Genomic DNA, 18,066 nt, shown 5'->3' on the forward strand with positions numbered 1-18,066 from the left:
TTTGACACAATCTGTATTGTTAAAAGCGCTATATAAATAAAGGTGACTTGACTTGACCCTTCTTGACACTAGGCCGTTGTAGAAAAGTCTTGGCCTCACTGTGCGTGCAGATGCTCTCACACCAACCTGCTGCCATTCCTGAGCAAGTTCTGCACTGGTAGTGACACGATTCCGTAGCTGACTCCTCAGGAGACGGTCCTGGGGCTTGCTGGACACTCTGGGACGTCCTGAAAACTTCTTCACTGCAGTCAAACCTCTCTCCTTGAATTTCTTGATGATCCGGTAAATGGTTCTTTCAGGTGCAATATTATTTGAAGCAATTTCCTTGCATGTGAGGCCATTTTGATGCAAAGCGATGATGGCTGTACGTGTTTCTTTGGAGGTAACCATTGCTAACAAAAACACAGTGATTGGAAGTGCTTCTTTCCTCCTTTTATAGCAATCAGTCTGCTCTTACAATCTAATTAGTATGATAGTGATTTTACCTGACTAGTACTCATTCACACTTTCACGTGTGCTGCTGATATGATTAGTCAATTAATGTTAACTGGTCATTTTGTGTCAGGATCAAAAAACAGTGAAATTTGTTTTTGTTTTTTTTGTGAAAAGTTCATATTTGTTTTGGCCAATGAAGCTTTTAGCAATGATTTAAAATGCATCTGATCACTCTACACAATAATCTAGAAACAATGTGAATGAACACCACAACAGCTTAAGCAGCAAACTTTGCAAAACACAAAATGTATGTCACTGCCAAAACTTTTGGCCACAACTGTATATAAGTCATCACCACACACACTGACATTTTCTGGTCTCATCTAGACCTAGGACTTCATGGACTGCTATGTCTTACTTACCTAAGTTTACTTACCAGTGTTATTTTTAGTGATGGGTAGAGCGAGGCTTCATGAATCACTGATACAGTTGAAGCAAATGTACCAAATTGTGTCAAGGCTTCGAAACAATCAGACACCCGTCTCCACTGTGACACCTAGTAAGTCACTTGCGTGTGTTGCTCTGCCTTGACAACGATTTATGAATGATAACCTAGATGTTGTTTATGTCAAACAATAAAGTGTGTCCACATCATTGTAAGAGAAATTACTTTTTTTTTTTTATAGTTGTATTTTTATTAATTTTTTATTTTTTTAATAATGTGTTGAGTTTTTAACATGTGTCTGACAACTACATGAGCTTGGTTTTGTAACCTTTAAGCTCCTCATTGTGAATAATTATAGCTTATTTTGGTCATAAGAAGTGAACATTAATAAAAGAAACCAAGCCGCAATGTGTCACATTTGCTACATTGTAAGATTTTTATTTTGCCGCCTGTCGGTCGAAACACTTGTGAACCCCACCGAAGCTTCATTTAGCCGTTGTCACGTAACATGGGTGTTTTGAATCACACTTCGGAGCAGTGTTTTGAAACATCTACACTTGGGGATCGCGACACTGTGTCGAAACGTCAGTTTCGCGTCAGCCATCCCTAGTTATTCTTCCATTCTCCATTCGTCAGTGTCCCTTCCTCCTTTGATCTTCATCTCTTCCTGATCTTCTAATATCTTCCTGCAAAGAGAAGAGACATTGTTCATTTTCATTGTACAGTTTATTTTAAGGAGTTTGTGGTGAGACCCACCTTTTTGGACTGTCTATGCCACTCTTCATCTGTTATGATTTCTTTTGTATACATTTACCCAACACTAATGAGCACAAGCGTGTAAATAAACCGATTCACTAACCTTTACTCATCTGTGCCTTTGAGTCTGTATTTTATGACAGAAGTACAACATAAGCATTCTCCTCACACCATAGACCCAGCAGACCTGCTTCTCTCTCGCTTTCAAGATGGTCACCCGATCGAGAACTACATAGAAGAGTTCCTTGAGCTCTCACATCAAGTGCCCTGGAACGATGACACACTAAATACCATTTTTTGGTGTGGTTTGGACGATCACCTTCATCTACAAGTTCCAGCGGCTGCAACATGTTCTTTGAAAAAATATTGATTATGATCTATGGTTGTGTGGATCATTTTATACTGTAGAGGAAGAACTTCCTGAGTCCGCTCCAGTGAGTAATATTCCTGGGCCTGTTACAACAAAAGAAATCCCCAGTCTGTCCCAGTGAGTGAAATTCCCAAGCCTGCAAGCAAATCCTCCACATCCTTGAACATCGGGACCATCTCACCTGTTCCAGTGTTCACACCACTCCATAAACCTGTTCCATCTGTCCCAGTGAAGCCCTCTTCAGAGTCTGCACCAGTCATCAAGCCTGTTCCACCCTGAAGTTCAGTTATAAGTCCATTCCTGTTCCAGAATCTGCTTACACCCATGAGCCTGCTACAGAGTTTAGGCCAAGTCCGGAGACTATTAAAACCTCAGAGCTTCTTTTCACCTCTGCCCAAAGGAGGAGGCATAGGAAGACGAAACTGCCCTCTGCAAGTCTACCCTCTGACTACAGCCCAGTGTCAGTTCCAGCCCTTGACCACAACCCAGTGTTTCTTCCGATCCCTGAACAGAGCCTAGAGTTGACTCCAGCCCTTGACCATAGTCTAGGAATGACCTCAGCCCCTAAGCACTGTCCAGAGATGGCTACAATCCTTGAATTCAGTCCCGTCCCAGAGTTCAGTAATGAGTCCGCTCCAGCCCCAGAATTCAGTAATGAGTCCGCTCGAATCAGAGTTCTGTATCGAGTCGGTTCTGGCCCCAGAGTCAAGTCAAGTCACCTTTATTTATATAGCGCTTTTAACAATACAGATTGTGTCAAAGCAGCTTTACAGTATCAAAATAAGAAAATAGTGTGTCAATGTAAAAGGACAAGAGTAAACACTCAATTTTCAGTTAAAGACAGTTCATCATTGAATTCAGTGATGTCATCGTCCAGCTCAGTTCAGTTTAAATTGTATCTGTGCAATCAAGTCGACGATATCGCTGGAAATTAAGTGTCCCAAACTAAGCAAGCCAGAGGCAAAAGCGGCAAGGAACCAAAACTCCATCGATGACAGAATGGAGAAAAAACCTTGGGAGATACCAGGCTCAGTCAGGGGGCCAGTTCTGCTCCGGCCAGACGAACCAGCAGGTTGATCCATGCTGCAGCAAAGTTAGATTGTGCAGAGGTTCTGTGGTCTTTTCCCGATGGCCGTCTAGGAGAAAAGGTCTTCACTGGGGATCTGTCTCTGGCACTCATCTAGTTGTCCTGGTCTCCGCTGAAATTCAGGGCTGTAGAGGTCGTCTCTAGGTGCTGATCCACCATCTGGGCTGGATACGGACTGGATCTGGTGGCTACGGTGACCTCGGAATAAGAAAGAAACAGAATAATATTAGTGTAGATGCCATTCTCTTTACGATGTAACAAGTACATCGTATGTTATTGGAAATGTTCCCAGTTCCGGTTGACCTAATTAATGCAGCCTAACAATCCTTTAACGCATTTGAGTAATAAAAATGTGTAAGTGTGTTATGTGTAAGCCAGGTTAAAGAGATGGGTCTTTAATCTTGATTTAAACTGACAGAGTGTGTCTGCCTCCCGAACAGTGTTAGGTAGATTATTCCAGAGTTTGGGCGCTAAAATTAATGCAGCCTAAAAATCCTTTAACGGATTTTAATATTAGAAGCGTATTAGTGTGTTATGTGTAAGCCAGGTTGAAGAGATGGGTCTTTAATCTAGATTTAAACTGCAAGAGTGTGTCTGCCTCCGGAACAATGTTAGGTTGGTTATTCCAGAGTTTGGGCGCTAAATAGGAAAAGGATCTGCTGCCCGCAGTTGATTTTGATATTCTAGGTATTATCAAATTGCCAGAGTTTTGAGAGCGCAGCGGACGTGGAGGACTATAATACGAAAAGAGCTTGCTCAAGTACTGAGGTGTTAAACCATTCAGGGCTTTATAAGTAATTAGCAGGATTTTTAAATCTATTCAATGTTTAATAGGGAGCCAGTGCAGTGTTGACAGAACCGGGCTAATATGGTCATACTTCCTGGTTCTAGTAAGTTCTACTCTAGCTGCTGCATTTTGGAACAGCTGGAGTTTGTTTATTAAGCGTGCAGAACAACCACCCAATAAAGCATTACAATAATCTAACCTTGAGGTCATAAACGCATGGATTAACATTTCTGCATTTGACATTGAGAGCATAGGTCGCAATTTAGATATATTTTTGAGATGGAAAAATGCAGTTTTACAAATGCTAGAAACGTGGCTTTCGAAGGAAAGATTGCTATCAAATAGCACACCTAGGTTGCTAACTGATGACAAAGAATTGACAGAGCAGCCATCAAGTGCCAGACAGTGTTATAGGCTATTACATGCGGATGTTTTAGGTCCGATAATTAACACCTCTGTTTTTGTTTTTTGTTTTTTTCAGAATTTAGCAGTAAGAAATTACCCGTCATCCAGTTTTTTTTTTTATATTGACTATGCATTCTGTTAGTTTTTCAAATTGGTATGTTTCGCTGGGCCACGAAGAAATATTGAGCTGAGTATCATCAGCATAACAGTGAAAGCTAACACTGTGTTTCCTGATGATATCTCCCAAGGGTAACATGTAAAGCGTGAAAATTAACGGCCCTAGTACTGAGCCTTGAGGTACTCCATACTGCACTCGATATGATACCTCTTCATTCACTGCTACGTATTGATGGCGGTCAGATAAGTACTATTTGAACCATGCTAATGCACATCCACTAATGCGTAACAGTTTTCTAGTCTATTCAAAAGAATGTTGTGGTCGATAGTGTCGAACGCAGCGCTAAGATCCAGTAGCACTAATAGAGAGATACAACCATGATCAGATGATAAGAGCAGGTCATTTGTAACTCTAATGAGAGCAGTTTCAGTACTATGATACGGTCTAAATCCTGACTGGAAATCCTCACAGATACCATTTTTCTCTAAGAAGGAATATAATTGTGAGGATACTACCTGTTCTAGTATCTTTGACAGAAAAGGGAGATTTGAGGTCGGTCTGTAATTAACTAGGTCTTTGGGGTCAAGTTGTGTTTTTTTAATGAGATGCTTAATAATAGCCAGTTTGAAGGTTTTGGGGACATATCCTAATGACAATGACATTAATAATAGTCAGAAGAGGATCTATGATTTCTGGAAGCACCTCTTTTAGGAGCTTAGATGGAATAGGGTCTATCATACATGTTGTTGGTTTAGATGGTTTAGATGATACAATTTTATATTTTAAGTTTATAAAATTCTTCCTCTCCTATAGTAGAGAATGAGTGGAATTGTTCCTCAGGGGATCTATAGTGCACTGTCTGATGCGATACTGTAGCTGACGGCTGCATGGTTAAAATTTTATCTCTAATAGTATCGATCTTAGAATTAAAGTAGTTCATAAAGTCATTACTGCTGTGCTGCTGGGAAATTTTAACGCATGTTGGTGCTTTATTTTTCGTTAATTTAGCCACTATATTGAATAAATACCTGGAGTTATGTTTGTTTTCCTTAATCTTCCTTAAGTGTAAAGGAGCAACCGTATCTAAAATGCTAGAAAAGAGAGAGTCCATAGTTTCTGTTACATCATCACGTTTTTCTGAGCTATTGGATATGCTGAGGAGTCTGCATTAGAGCCCACTCTAACCCCTGAATTACCATTGGAACCCACTCAAACCCCTGCATTGGCATCAGAGGTTCAAGGTTCAAAGTTAATTTATTTATAAAGCACATTTACAAACAGCCACAAGACTGACCAAAGTGCTGTACATAAAAAAAATCTAACCATAAACACATAAAACAGGAAGAATAAAACATATAAATATAAAAGACCAAAAAGAATGACAGATAAGCATTCTGAAGACAGAGTAATAATCAAGACCATAATACAATGTAATGAGAAAGGGATATTAGTAGGCCAGATTGAACAAGTGTGTTTTTAAAAGGGACTTGAAAATAGATAGGGATGGTGCCACTCTAATCTGTAAAGGCAGATTGTTCCATAACCGAGGCCCAGCCACAGAAAAAGCTCAATCCCCTCTACGTTTAAGTCTGGACTGAGGGACTAAAAGGAGATTCTGATCACTGGATCTTAGACTTCTAGTGGGTTTATAAAAATGCAACAACTCTTAGAGATAACTAGGGGCTTGATTATGTAAAGATTTATACACCAGTAAGAGAATTTTAAAATCGATTCTAAATTGAATTGGCAGCCAATGGATGGCCCTCAGTATAGGGGTGATGGCGTCACATTTGCTACTATTTTGAAGAAATCTATAGCTGCAGCATTTTGGACCAATTGTAGTGGGGTAATTTGTGACTTTGAAATATCACAATATAATGAGTTGCAGTAATCTAAGCGTGAAGTGATAAAAGTGTGGACAGCCATCTCTAAAGTTGTAACATTTAAAAAGTGTTAGATTTTTGACAGCAAACGGAGTTGGTAAAAACTGGAACCAATTACAGAAGAGAAATGTTTATCCAATTTTAATGACTCATCAAAATGGACCTCCAGATTTCGCACACGAGAAGATCTGAAGGCCGATAAGCTGCCAAGATCTGGATTGGTAGCCTGAGAATGATCAGTAGGACTGAAAACAATCACTTCAGCTTTATCTTCATTTAAAGTTAAACATTTTTGTGCTAGCCAAATTTTTAACTTGTCTAAGCACCTTACTAAAGTACAAAGTGCTAAAGGATAATTTCTCTTAATACTGTAGGTAAATAAGTCTGGGTATCGTCAGTGTAAAAATGAAAAGACACCCCATGCCTTTTTAGAATGGAACCCAGAGGAAGCATGTACAGGGAAAAAAAGGGAGGACATCAATATCGAGTCTTGAGGGAGGCCGCAGGTGAGATGAGCAACGGAGGAAGAGAAGTTACCTATTTTGACAAAAATGTTTTTTGTCTGATAATAATGACTGAAACCACTTAAGGACCATACCTTTTAACCCCACATCTGACTCTAATCTAGATATCAGAATAGAGTGGTCTACAGTATCAAATGCTGCTGATAAATCTAAAAGAACCAGGACCACAGAATCACCAGAGTCGGTAGCTAAAAGGATATCGTTTAACACTCTGAGAAGGGCCGTTTCAGTACTATGAGCAGATATGAAACCAGATTGAAAAATTTCAGAAATGCAGTTACGAATCACTAGGGGTGCGCTGATCCGATATTCAGTATCGGTATCGCTCCGATACTGGCATTTTCTGTTGGATCGGGGTATCGGTCAGACGAGACCAATCCAAATCCGATATAGTGCGTATACTGTGTTATTATTAAGTCCCACGAAAGCCTCAAAAACATTATAAAGCACCGTAAAGTTTTCGTGCACTATATTTTAAGTGTTCTGAAGCTTTTCCATAGTTTAATGTGAGGTACAGATGAATATTTAAGTCAAGTTCACGTAAACTCTTCTCTCCGCAGCGGCTGTCTGTCATCCTCCATTCAGCATTCAAACTGTGTGTTACGTTCGGTTATGACAGTCAAGACGATAAAACTCTCTCCAAGATGATTATATGTTCCTAATGTTATACTTGATCTGTAAATAAAGATAAATGGTTTTGCATAAAAGGAATTTATCTTGCTGGAGTTTCGTGCTGTTTCTAAATTGTGTAAATTTCTACCGGATATCTGGTTAGATCACAAGACTGGAGTAGAGAGCACTATGATATCGGATCGATATCAGTATCGGCAGATACTCAGAATTTCTGGTATCGGATCGGTATCGGTTCTGAAAAAGTGGTATCAAGCCATCCCTATGAATTACCTCATACCTGTGAGGTAATTCTAAATTGCCTAGGGGTGTGAAGTTACGAATTACAAATACTCACGTTACAGTAATTAAGTAGTTTTTATCAGTAATTGTACTTTTTTGAGTAGTTTAAAAATTGTGTACTTTTACTTTTACTTGAGTACATTTTAAGTGATGTATCTGTACTTTTACTCTGCTATTTTCCTCCGTTTGTGGTCGTTACATGCTTATTTTAATTTAATTTTTATCCATCAACGTGATTGGAGAGAGAGTAATAGGTCTCGTGACTTTCCTCAAATCAAATTGTGCATAGAAAACTTTAACCGCCAACTGTTTATCTTCTTTATTGCAAAACGCTAAAACTGGCACCTTTTTGGAGAGAAATGGGCTCTCATTTTAACCCATATCATGGTGTGTGATGCTGGACTATGAGTTTCTAATGGTGTTTGTATTTGCACTGTTCTAAACATTGATATTTTATGTGCAACAACAGCATATGCTGTCTCTGTGGCCTTACACATGATTTTAAATCTATTTTTTCAAACTTTATGATTTAAATGGGGATGATTGTACTGAGAATAACTTTCATCTTTTCTCCAACTGAATACTGTCTGTGCTGTTTTGATGTATTTTAAAATTAAGTCAAAATTAAAACTGCTGGATGATAGATACTCTTCATTCTTTATGACAAACAAGATAATGTGAATTACAGAATGTACAACGTTTTTAAAATGTATCAATTGCGGTGTACAGCGTTTATTATGAGGGGGTAGAATCCACAGCTCAGTACTCACTACTCAATACTCATGAGTACTTTTAAATGGGCTACTCTTTTACTCTTACTCAAGTAGTTTTTTGGACAAGTACTTTTACTCTACCCACACTACATTTTTTGGAAGGTAATGGTACTTTTACTTGAGTATATTTTCTCAGTACTCTTTTCACCACTGCTCTTGCCTCAGAGCTCAGCCCAGTGCCCACTATCGTCCCAGAGCTCCGCCCTGAGATCCCTTTACCACTCTCCCTGTTATGGCGATGACCATAATGTGTGATTGGGCCACACACTGTTCTCCTTCTCCTATTGAAATGGAGGTTGTGTCCAAGTCTTCTGTATGTCCAGACACGACCAGGGAGGTCATTTCCCAGTCTTCTGTTTGTCCAAATATGACCATGGAGGTTGTTTCCCAGTCTTCTGTCCGTCCCGATACGACCATGGAGGTTGTTTCCAAGTCTTCGGTCTGTCCAGATATGACTAAGAAGGTCATTCCTGAAGTTCCCGTTTGCCCTTATGTAGCCACGGAGGCTTCTCCGTGTTCCCTCATCTTCTCTCTGCTGACCCTCCAGACGCCCATCTTTCAGCCGGCCCTCCAGTCGGCATCAAGTCAGCTGTTTCTTCCGTTCTCCATTAATCAGTGTCCCTTCCTCCCTGGAACTTCAACTCCTCCCAATCTTTTAATATCTGCCTGCAAAGATGAGAAACATTGTTCATTTTCATTTCACAGCTGATTTAAAGGAGTTTGTGGTGAGACTCACCTTTCTGGACTGTCTATGCCACTCTTCATCTGTTACGGTTACTGTTGTATATATATTTAACCAACACCAATGAGCACTAGCGTGCAAATAAACCAGTTCACTCACCTTTACTCATCTGTGCCTTTGAGTCTGTATTTTATGACATATTGAAGATAAATCTCTAAAAATAATTTCTTACAAGACCTAATGCTATTCCTACAAGACACATTCTAAGAAATTAGTATTAAGTTTTTTTGCATTGCAAATAAAACTTTTATTTTTTTATTTTTTTATCTTCTTTCATGCCAGGGAAGCCCATTGTTCCTGCAGTCTTCTAAGAATGTGTCTGTCAACATCCTCAATGAGAAGAAGCAATTAGTATCTCAACTCGTTGCAGGTGAGTACACAAATACCAACACTCTTAGGGTAAGAATCGTTTAAAACCCTCATGCAACCTCTTTGTGATAATTACAATTGTCTTGCTCAACACAATTAGGCAGACTATAAATTGGAATGAAGATTTCTCGACCCATCTGTGGGTGTTTTTATTAGAGTAGATAGCATGAAATGAAATATTCATTGAGCTCAAGTGGCGACTATGGGCCAGTCCACTCACAGAAGGAAAATTAATCCAGGCAGCTAATGTTAGACTTTATAGGACAGATGGTTAAATGACTATTTTGAAAGAGTTAAAGGGTTCTTTGATAGCCAGGTTGTTAGTCTCATCTCGCTCATGGTCTCATTTCCTTTATAACTGTGACTAGAGACTTCATTACAGCGCAGTAATTGCATGTGCATGGATGCATGTACTATTAAGTCCTGGTTAATAGTGTTATAGCAAGGCCATATTTTAATTAAAGTAATTTTGCTTAAAGGGGTCATATGACATTGCTAAAAAAGAACATTATGTTGTGTATTTGGTGTAATGCAATTATACTGTGTTTTTACACGTTGCGTATCGCACCGCGTAAACATAAAACCATGTCTGCATTTGAGATTCCCTCAAAACATTGACAAACAACAAGCGCTACTCTACACTGCTTAAAACTCTCGTTTGAATCATCAGTGGCAAATTCTTTAAATATAAAAAATTTACTTACAAGCTGTGAGTCAGAAGCGCCAGACAGTCCTTGCAAAGTTGGAACTGCCCCAATTTGTAGAGCAGCCTTTGAGCACAGACCCATTGTAGGCTACTCTGCAGCATCCACATGTGACGACCCCAGGCTGGACTCCGCTTCATCCACGGTGAAAGCCGATCCGGCGATCCACAGCATGAAGTTGATGTATTTCCTCAGTGACCAGCACGGATCAGCTCTATGCATGATGAAGCGGATATCATTTGGAAGGCCAAACAAAGTAGTTTCGCTTTCTTTCTTTGCGTGAACATTTAGGTGGTGTTATGCAAATTTTCCCACACAGTGACGTAGACGTGGGGGCGTGTTTAAACGAGGCGTTTTAGGAGGGTGTGGACAAGTCTTAACTTTTATAATGAATATCTCTTTGGATTTAAGACTTTAGGCCCAATCCCAATTCTACCCCTTAGCCCTTCCCCTTCGCGCGTTCACATAAAGGGGTAGGGGTGTCTCAATTCTCTTTTGGTTGGAGGGGGAAGGGGAAGGGCCAGACAGCCCTTCAAACAAAGATTTTTCGGGACCACACTTCAAACGAAGGGGTATGAATTATCTCAACGTAAACCGGCTTCAGGGGCAACATGGCTGCCCGAGCAAACAAAAAGACACATAAATGTAAGCATCCAGCACACCAGTATAGGTGTGTGTATTGTAGGAGCTAGACGACGTATGATGACGTGTGACGGCATAGTAGTGGTGTCCCAATTCTTAGGGGAATATTTTCACCCCTACCCCTTGACACTCTGTTTCAAGGGACAAGGGGAAGGGGTAGGCGGAGGGAAAGGGGAAGGGGTATAAAATAGAATTGGGATTGGGCCTTAGTCTTTGCAACTTTACAGATCTTCTTTATGCACCAAGAGCTTGTAACACTCCAAAGAGAAAAGAAAAATTGAATTTGCATCACATGACCCCTTTAAATGGACTAGTTAAGTGACTTTCACTTGAATTCCGGTGTTAGAACAACTGTACATAAAACAAAATGTAAGTGTAAGAACATGTATGTGTTTCATTAACTGAATTCAAAAGTGTTTCATGTACAAGCTGGTCAGAAAAATACATTGCTTGTATGTGTCAGATTAGACCAATAGGCTTATACTTAATTACTTGCTATTTGTTTCACTGGATATGTCAGAGAATATTTCTTAAATTAAATTTGTTTTTAGACTACACACTCAAATGCAATTTAAATATATATATACATATTTTGGCAGGTTCTCATGGAGTTCATGCAAGAGGCAAAATGCTGGAGGTAAAATCAAGTGCAGGAAAGTTGCTCTTCTCTGCTGACGACCATGAGGTTGTAGTTGGTGCAGAGAGATTACGAGTTATGGGTGAGTGAACATTTACATTATAACACATTTGAGGGCATTTGTTATGCTCACACAAAGCCTTAGCCCTGTTCCCACAGAGTTATTTGGCACAGTCTATTAAGAGAAAGTAGCCTGTATGTATTTTTCTTATGTATTTCCTTGCTTATGATCCTCACAGGGCTGTTTTTTTTTTAATAGAAAGTAAACATTTCCCAGATATGATCTTATCATTATTATTATTATTATTATTATTATTATTATGTTTATTGTTATTATTGTCAATTGTTTTAGGAACATATTGTATTTAAAATATATGTGTTCCCCAGTTATCCACAATTCCCTAATATAATGTTGAAAGAATGTTGGCACAAACAAAAGGCCCCTCTGTTTCTGATCACATTTGGCATGGAAACAAGAAGCACTTGGCAGTGATTTCCAACATTAAACCACATATGGTGAGAATATATATATATATATATATATATACATATATATATATATGTTTTTTTTACTTTTTTTCCCCACTGATTTATTTTAAGAAATTAAGAAAAAAAAAAGATTTTTCAAGGTTGTTTTGTTCTGTATTTGATCACGGTGATATGCTTGTCTCAGGGGTAGCGCTAAACTTCCTTTAAAGTGATTACTCAAGCCTGTGTGTATCCATTTTTTCCCCCGATGATTTTCCCTAAGCCACAGTTCATTACCTTACATCCACTCTAGCTCAGCACAGCCTGCAGTGCGAACAGGGGCATTTAGAATTGGATGTTTCTTTTTTGTATGTTATCTCAAGTGTTACTGGAGTGATGCCAGACATCCGAATTATTGTGAAGGAATTTGGCGGACCACACAAGGACGAAGTGCACATCTTAATGCAAGGCAAATCTTGTTACTCTAATGCTTAGATAAATGCCTATGTCTATAGATAATGCCTATGAGTCTATAGCTTAGAATCAGTCCTGAGAGCTCCTGTCATGTAATAGGATTATGCTTTAATGCCATGACAGCTGAGAGTGAGTCTAGGGTAAACACAACTTGAGCTGCCATCAAAACGCATCTGATCAACTTTATTAGGCAAAACGCCCAAGAGGGTCTAGCTGCAGCCTTGCACTTGCACTCTCAGACTTGCACTCTCAGACACTTGCGCTTCCGCTAGCGACGTCACTTGCAGTCTTTTATTTTGTTCCATTTATTGATTACTTTTTGTTTGAATCGCTCAACATTTTACAACAGTAGCCAGGTGGTGAAGACAAGAAAAAAGAAACTAAATTACAATGTCACTTGCAATCGCCACTTGCACTCTCCGCTACCTGCGACGTCACTTGCAATCGACACAAATCGTGCGTGTTGCCAATGGAGACAAGAAGCTGTGGTGATTAAACGATTAAAACTAATTTAGTACTATAACATACAGGGTCCTGCAAGAAAAAGACAAGACCCGCAAATCCGTCGCCACAGAACAGCAGAACATGAACACAATGCACAAAGTCTCTCGTTAAGCGTTTTCCTCCTGTAGAAAAACTGAGGCTGCAGCCAGACCCTTCTCAAAACGCCTGTCAGTCCAAGCAAGACTTATAAGGACCAATATTCCCTCTAATATTTGTTCTTGCATTCTTTCTGTTGAGCAAATCCTTTAAGAATGTGATTCATAGGATGACTTGAATAAACCTGTTATTTCAGGTTTTAATTAAATTTTAATATTTTTAGGGCATAGTTGATACAACCACCCTTATATTGTAATGAAAAAAAATTTAAAAAACATAAAATAAAGAGATTTAATAAAGTTCCCTTTCGTGGGAACTTCGAACTGCGTCCTCTAGGGGTCGCTATGGGGCCGCCTCGTCGTGACCCGTGTCTGAAGCATACATTGAAAAAACACCAACTCGTTGGCCGGTGACAGCCCCCTTTCTCTGAGTTGGTTAGACCCCGGTACTTTGGGCTCCACTCAACTAGTGTGTCTCTGTCGACACACTGAAAGCATCGCTCCCCTCACCATTGAGGGTTATTGTGAGTATGGTGCTTTCTTTTGAGCGTTAATCCTCTCTGAGGAGTTGGATTCCTCGCTCCATGGGCTGTCCTCGTGGTAGTATTGAGCAGTGCTCCCCTTTTATCAAAGGGTTACCTGGAATGAGCAACGTTTTTCCTCTGAATAAGACTGTTTGTCTTTAAATGAGACAATTCAGGAAAAGTGTCACCTAACCTAGAACAATGAAATGCCAAGCATTTGATTTTACTAATGAAAGGCTGCAATATTTTACACTAAGACCGATATGAGAGTTATTTATATCTAAAACAGTGATACAGCCTTTTCCCCTGGAGCATTATATTAGTCTGAGCTGAATGTTATTCTTCATTAATTTTAACAATCAGATGTGAATGGGAAAAGCAATTTGCTCCGGTACCAATGTCACTCCCAAGAGATGCTATGTCAAGCTTTGAGTCTCATAATGTATGAGTAATTAGGCCATATTACATTAAAATATTAGATGGTTTTAAAGAATGGCCACATGCAGCCATTGGTTTATTCCCATTTTTTCTATAATCTTTTATTTTATGGTTTCTGAGGGCGTAAAGAAATATTAAGGTTGAGACTAATAAAACTGCAAATTTAACCAGAGCAGAGAAATAATATGGAATCAATGTATGCATAAAGTGTCTGTTTAAACTGTATTCACATGCAGACACAATCTGATGACTTCTTTTTTTAAGATTCTCTATATGGATTTTAAGGGGAAAATTGTGGAATTCTGTGAAATTGATTAATAATGTGTTAAACGGACAAAATATTTAACACAAGAGTGGCAGGAATGCGTAGAACTTGTAAATGTTGGGAATTCTGCAATGTTAAGCTTTCTATAATGTTGACTCTTATTTCATCCTTACTTGCCATTTACTGTAGCTTTCACCTGCCAGCAATTGTAAGTCATTCATTTGGGATCTTCAGGCACTGTATCACTTTATTACATGAATATATTTAATCAAACAAAGCACAGACTGCACAAAATTTTAACATCATGATTTGTCTTCCTCTCACCAGTACATTCACAGTTAGCAGCAGTCCGCAGGATAATGATATTAGTTGTCAGAATCTTTGCTCTAATTGTAATTAACATGCATTGATTATCCTTAATTATAGACTCACAGTTGTTTTCTAGAAAATTAGTTTTTGTAATTTATTTTTACTTTGTTATTTATTTATTGTTTAATTTTGTGTATTGCAAAATGATAGATAGATATATAGATATATAGATAGATAGATAGATAGATAGATAAAATAATAATCAATTAACAGGATTTAATGTTGCCTGTAATTAAAGCTGCAAATTGAATCTATAGAATTGAATCAATTTGCATCTTCTCTAAGGGCTTCGATCTCAATGCATTTGTTGGGATGATGGAGATTAACAGTCTGTGAAATGTGGTACAGGAGATTCCTGTAAAGAGGAAATATGGCCCCCACATTTCAGTTTTATCATGGCTGAATGGGAAATTTGCTGTACTGAATGACCATTGGAATTCTGTCAGATGACCATGGTAAGCAGATGATAAAGTGTCTATAAAAGCAGATAATTTATGGTTAAGACTCTGTTGTACCCACACACGTAGACTGAGAAACCAGTGAAATAATTCAGCTTGTCTCTGGACACCAAGTAAGATTAGATTTTAGTTGAGAGATCATTTAGCCTTATAACAATCATATTCTCTGTGAGATATGATGTAAAGTTGGGTAAATTGAGGTACATATAGTGCTACATTGAACTATGTTAGCATGTCTACATGCATATTAGAATGTTCTGTCCAAATGACAAATTATGCGATAAACTTACTCAAAGTACATTGACAGTATAGCATAACAGCAGTTCCACCATTTTCAGAACTGTGTTGCAATTATCAAAATGCTCTGTTGTCCATCTTAGTTTGTAAAAAGTCAGATTCATTTTTTTTAAAAATTTTTCATGTGAATAAATGGTCAAATAAATTATTCATCATTTAAATGTTTCTCATCACTTAAGTCTATACTTATTTTTTATTTATATGTTATTTATTTATTTAAATGTTTGATGGTTTTATGACGCTGCTGTTTATCACCATTTTCAACTCAGCAATACAAATTTGTGTTTTCTAGGGGTGTTTGTTTTTTTGTTTTTTTTGTTTTTTCAATTAATTTATATCCTTATTGGTTTTGTGCCAAATAAATGCTTTAATTGAAGAATAATAAAAAAAAAAAAAACTATATATGATGCGACCCATGTGCTCACAGCCACATAAATCTCTGTAAACATGTCTTCTCTCCCAAAGGCTGTTCTTTTCTTTTTTGCCCAAATGCACAGACTACTCACGTAGTCCAGAGCTTCATGCTCACTGTAGCAATGACAAATGGCCATATTGCAGATGATGTTATCTCCCTAACGGAAGGTCTCTTCATCCAAGCACTGTGCTACGTTGAATGTATTTGTTTGAGGTTGCCTCAGTAAACGCATTATCTAGATTGGAAACATGAACAGACGTTGTAGAGGTAAACATCCTAGGACTTTATTTAGTTTTGCTATTTATTTAAAAATCCTACACTCAATCCTACTTTCCAAACTGACCTTTGATGTGACCTCTGACAATTAATTGCCTAGATATTGCTTATCACTTGGTTCTAAATGCACTGAACTGTGGTGCTAACACAAGAAATGCAGGATCAAATCTAGCCCATTTCTGAATAAATAAATATAAATTACATTTATTTTGAATTTAATTATTAGCTCTTTAAACAGTAAGCATATCATTCAGGTTTGAGTGCAATAATTAAACAGCATTATATTGTAGAAGATCAGATATTAAATGAATAAACATGCCACAACAATTAAAACAACATTAAAAATAAGATAAAACAGTGTATTCTGGTTATTCCTTCAGCAGTAACTTGAGCAGCATGCCGATATCAGCAATGCTGACAATCACCTTCCTCACATAATGTGGCACCTTAAAATAGATGATTACACACATGGTAGGGTATTGCGTAAGACTAAATAAACCATTTGAAATACTGATGTTTATTGTCAAATTCAATTAAATTAGGGGTTCAAGCGCGTAGCGCTAAAACCCTATTGTAATTGTACAGATTTTTATTATTATTATTATTATTATTAGTTAAATTTTCTGAAAATGTGTGACCGTTCGTTGACAATAATGCAAGCGGAAATTTGATTACGTTACAAATTGAATAAGTCGCTCAGTCACTTAATGTCTACACCAGACACGAGCGTTGCGTCATGTTGCATTGTGTCGTGTTGCATTGTATCGTGTTCGTCAAAAGCAAATAGAACCCATTATAATCACCGACAATGTCTAAACTGGATACAGTAATAGGCGGAAATCCCGGGTCCTGAAAACCGCGGACTTGGCAACACTGTGACAGATAGTAATGTCTACAAAGGACACGAGCTCTGTCACAGCTTGACCACAACAGCTTGAAGTTGTCTAATGTGGCACGGTCTCCCTGCTGTACTAATAGTAGTAAGTCATTCCTCTGTGTATACATATCCTTGCAAGTACAATTTTAGCTGTATTATTTGTGTCCCCTTCAAAAATTGCTCTTGAGAAATTGTATGTTAATTGTCCCCCCAACTGTTAGACGAAATGTACGCCCCTGGATACAGTATACAGTTGCCAGTACAGATTTATTTTTAATGGCTTCCCAGATTGCAACAGAGGATTATGTGTTTGTTCTGAGCATTTGACAGCAGTTTTGTAAATGAGGCAGTCTAATGGAGTGTCAAGCCCTTGGACTGCCCCTGTGTTCCGTGTCTTGTATTTTGCTCCCTATGTGCGCCGTGACCCAGTTTCTCCCATGTTGATTGTGTTCATTGATTTCAGGTGTGTCTTAGTAATTACCTTGTTTAGTTCCTGTTACTGAAGCCCTGTCTTTTCCTGTGTCCTGCATCCGGTGTTATACGTCCATGTGCTATGTGTGTTCCTGTTGGCTTCGTGTTTCCCATGTTTGTTTCATTAAAGACTATTACTGTTCAGGATCTCCATCGTCTCCGCGCTCCTTCGTCTCCTCACAGTAGCGGTCCGTGACAGAACACCGGACCGAAGGAAACAGTAAGCTTCTCCCCGTGTTTTTGTTTCCATTTTTTTAAAGAGTTTTGTTTTCTGTTTTTTCCTCCCGCGATCATGGAAACCGCTGCAAAATTCGCCGCCCTCGACCGTAGGGATCTCCCCTTTATAGAATTTGCCCGGGAATTCTGCGGGATCGCGGCAATGACAGCGTTGGATGTCTCATAATGTATAAGTAATTGAACCGCTCCGGTGTCAAGCCCGCCGTCAAGCCCGCCGGCTGCTCCATTGTCAAGTCTGCCGGCCGCTGCACTCCCAAGGCCAATTCACTCACAAGCCCTCAGCTAACAGCAGCTGTCTCCTTCACCTCT

At 38.7% G+C, this 18,066-nt stretch overlaps 1 protein-coding gene across 3 annotated transcripts in view; it reads left to right on the forward strand.

The window, feature by feature from the left end:
• sgcd (sarcoglycan, delta (dystrophin-associated glycoprotein)) overlaps positions 1-18,066 on the forward strand; it is a 513,027-nt gene that overhangs the window by 343,661 nt on the left and 151,300 nt on the right. For all 3 annotated transcript variants that reach the window (XM_016539390.1, XM_016539388.1, XM_016539389.1), the window contains exons 4-5: positions 9,520-9,607; positions 11,552-11,671. In XM_016539390.1, coding sequence (XP_016394876.1) covers positions 9,520-9,607; positions 11,552-11,671 — 208 coding nt within the window. The remainder of the gene's footprint in view (positions 1-9,519; positions 9,608-11,551; positions 11,672-18,066) is intronic.

The sequence above is a fragment of the Sinocyclocheilus rhinocerous genome, unplaced genomic scaffold, assembly GCF_001515625.1.
Source record: "Sinocyclocheilus rhinocerous isolate Xijiao unplaced genomic scaffold, SAMN03320098_v1.1 scaffold338, whole genome shotgun sequence".
Classification (NCBI taxonomy): domain Eukaryota; kingdom Metazoa; phylum Chordata; class Actinopteri; order Cypriniformes; family Cyprinidae; genus Sinocyclocheilus; species Sinocyclocheilus rhinocerous.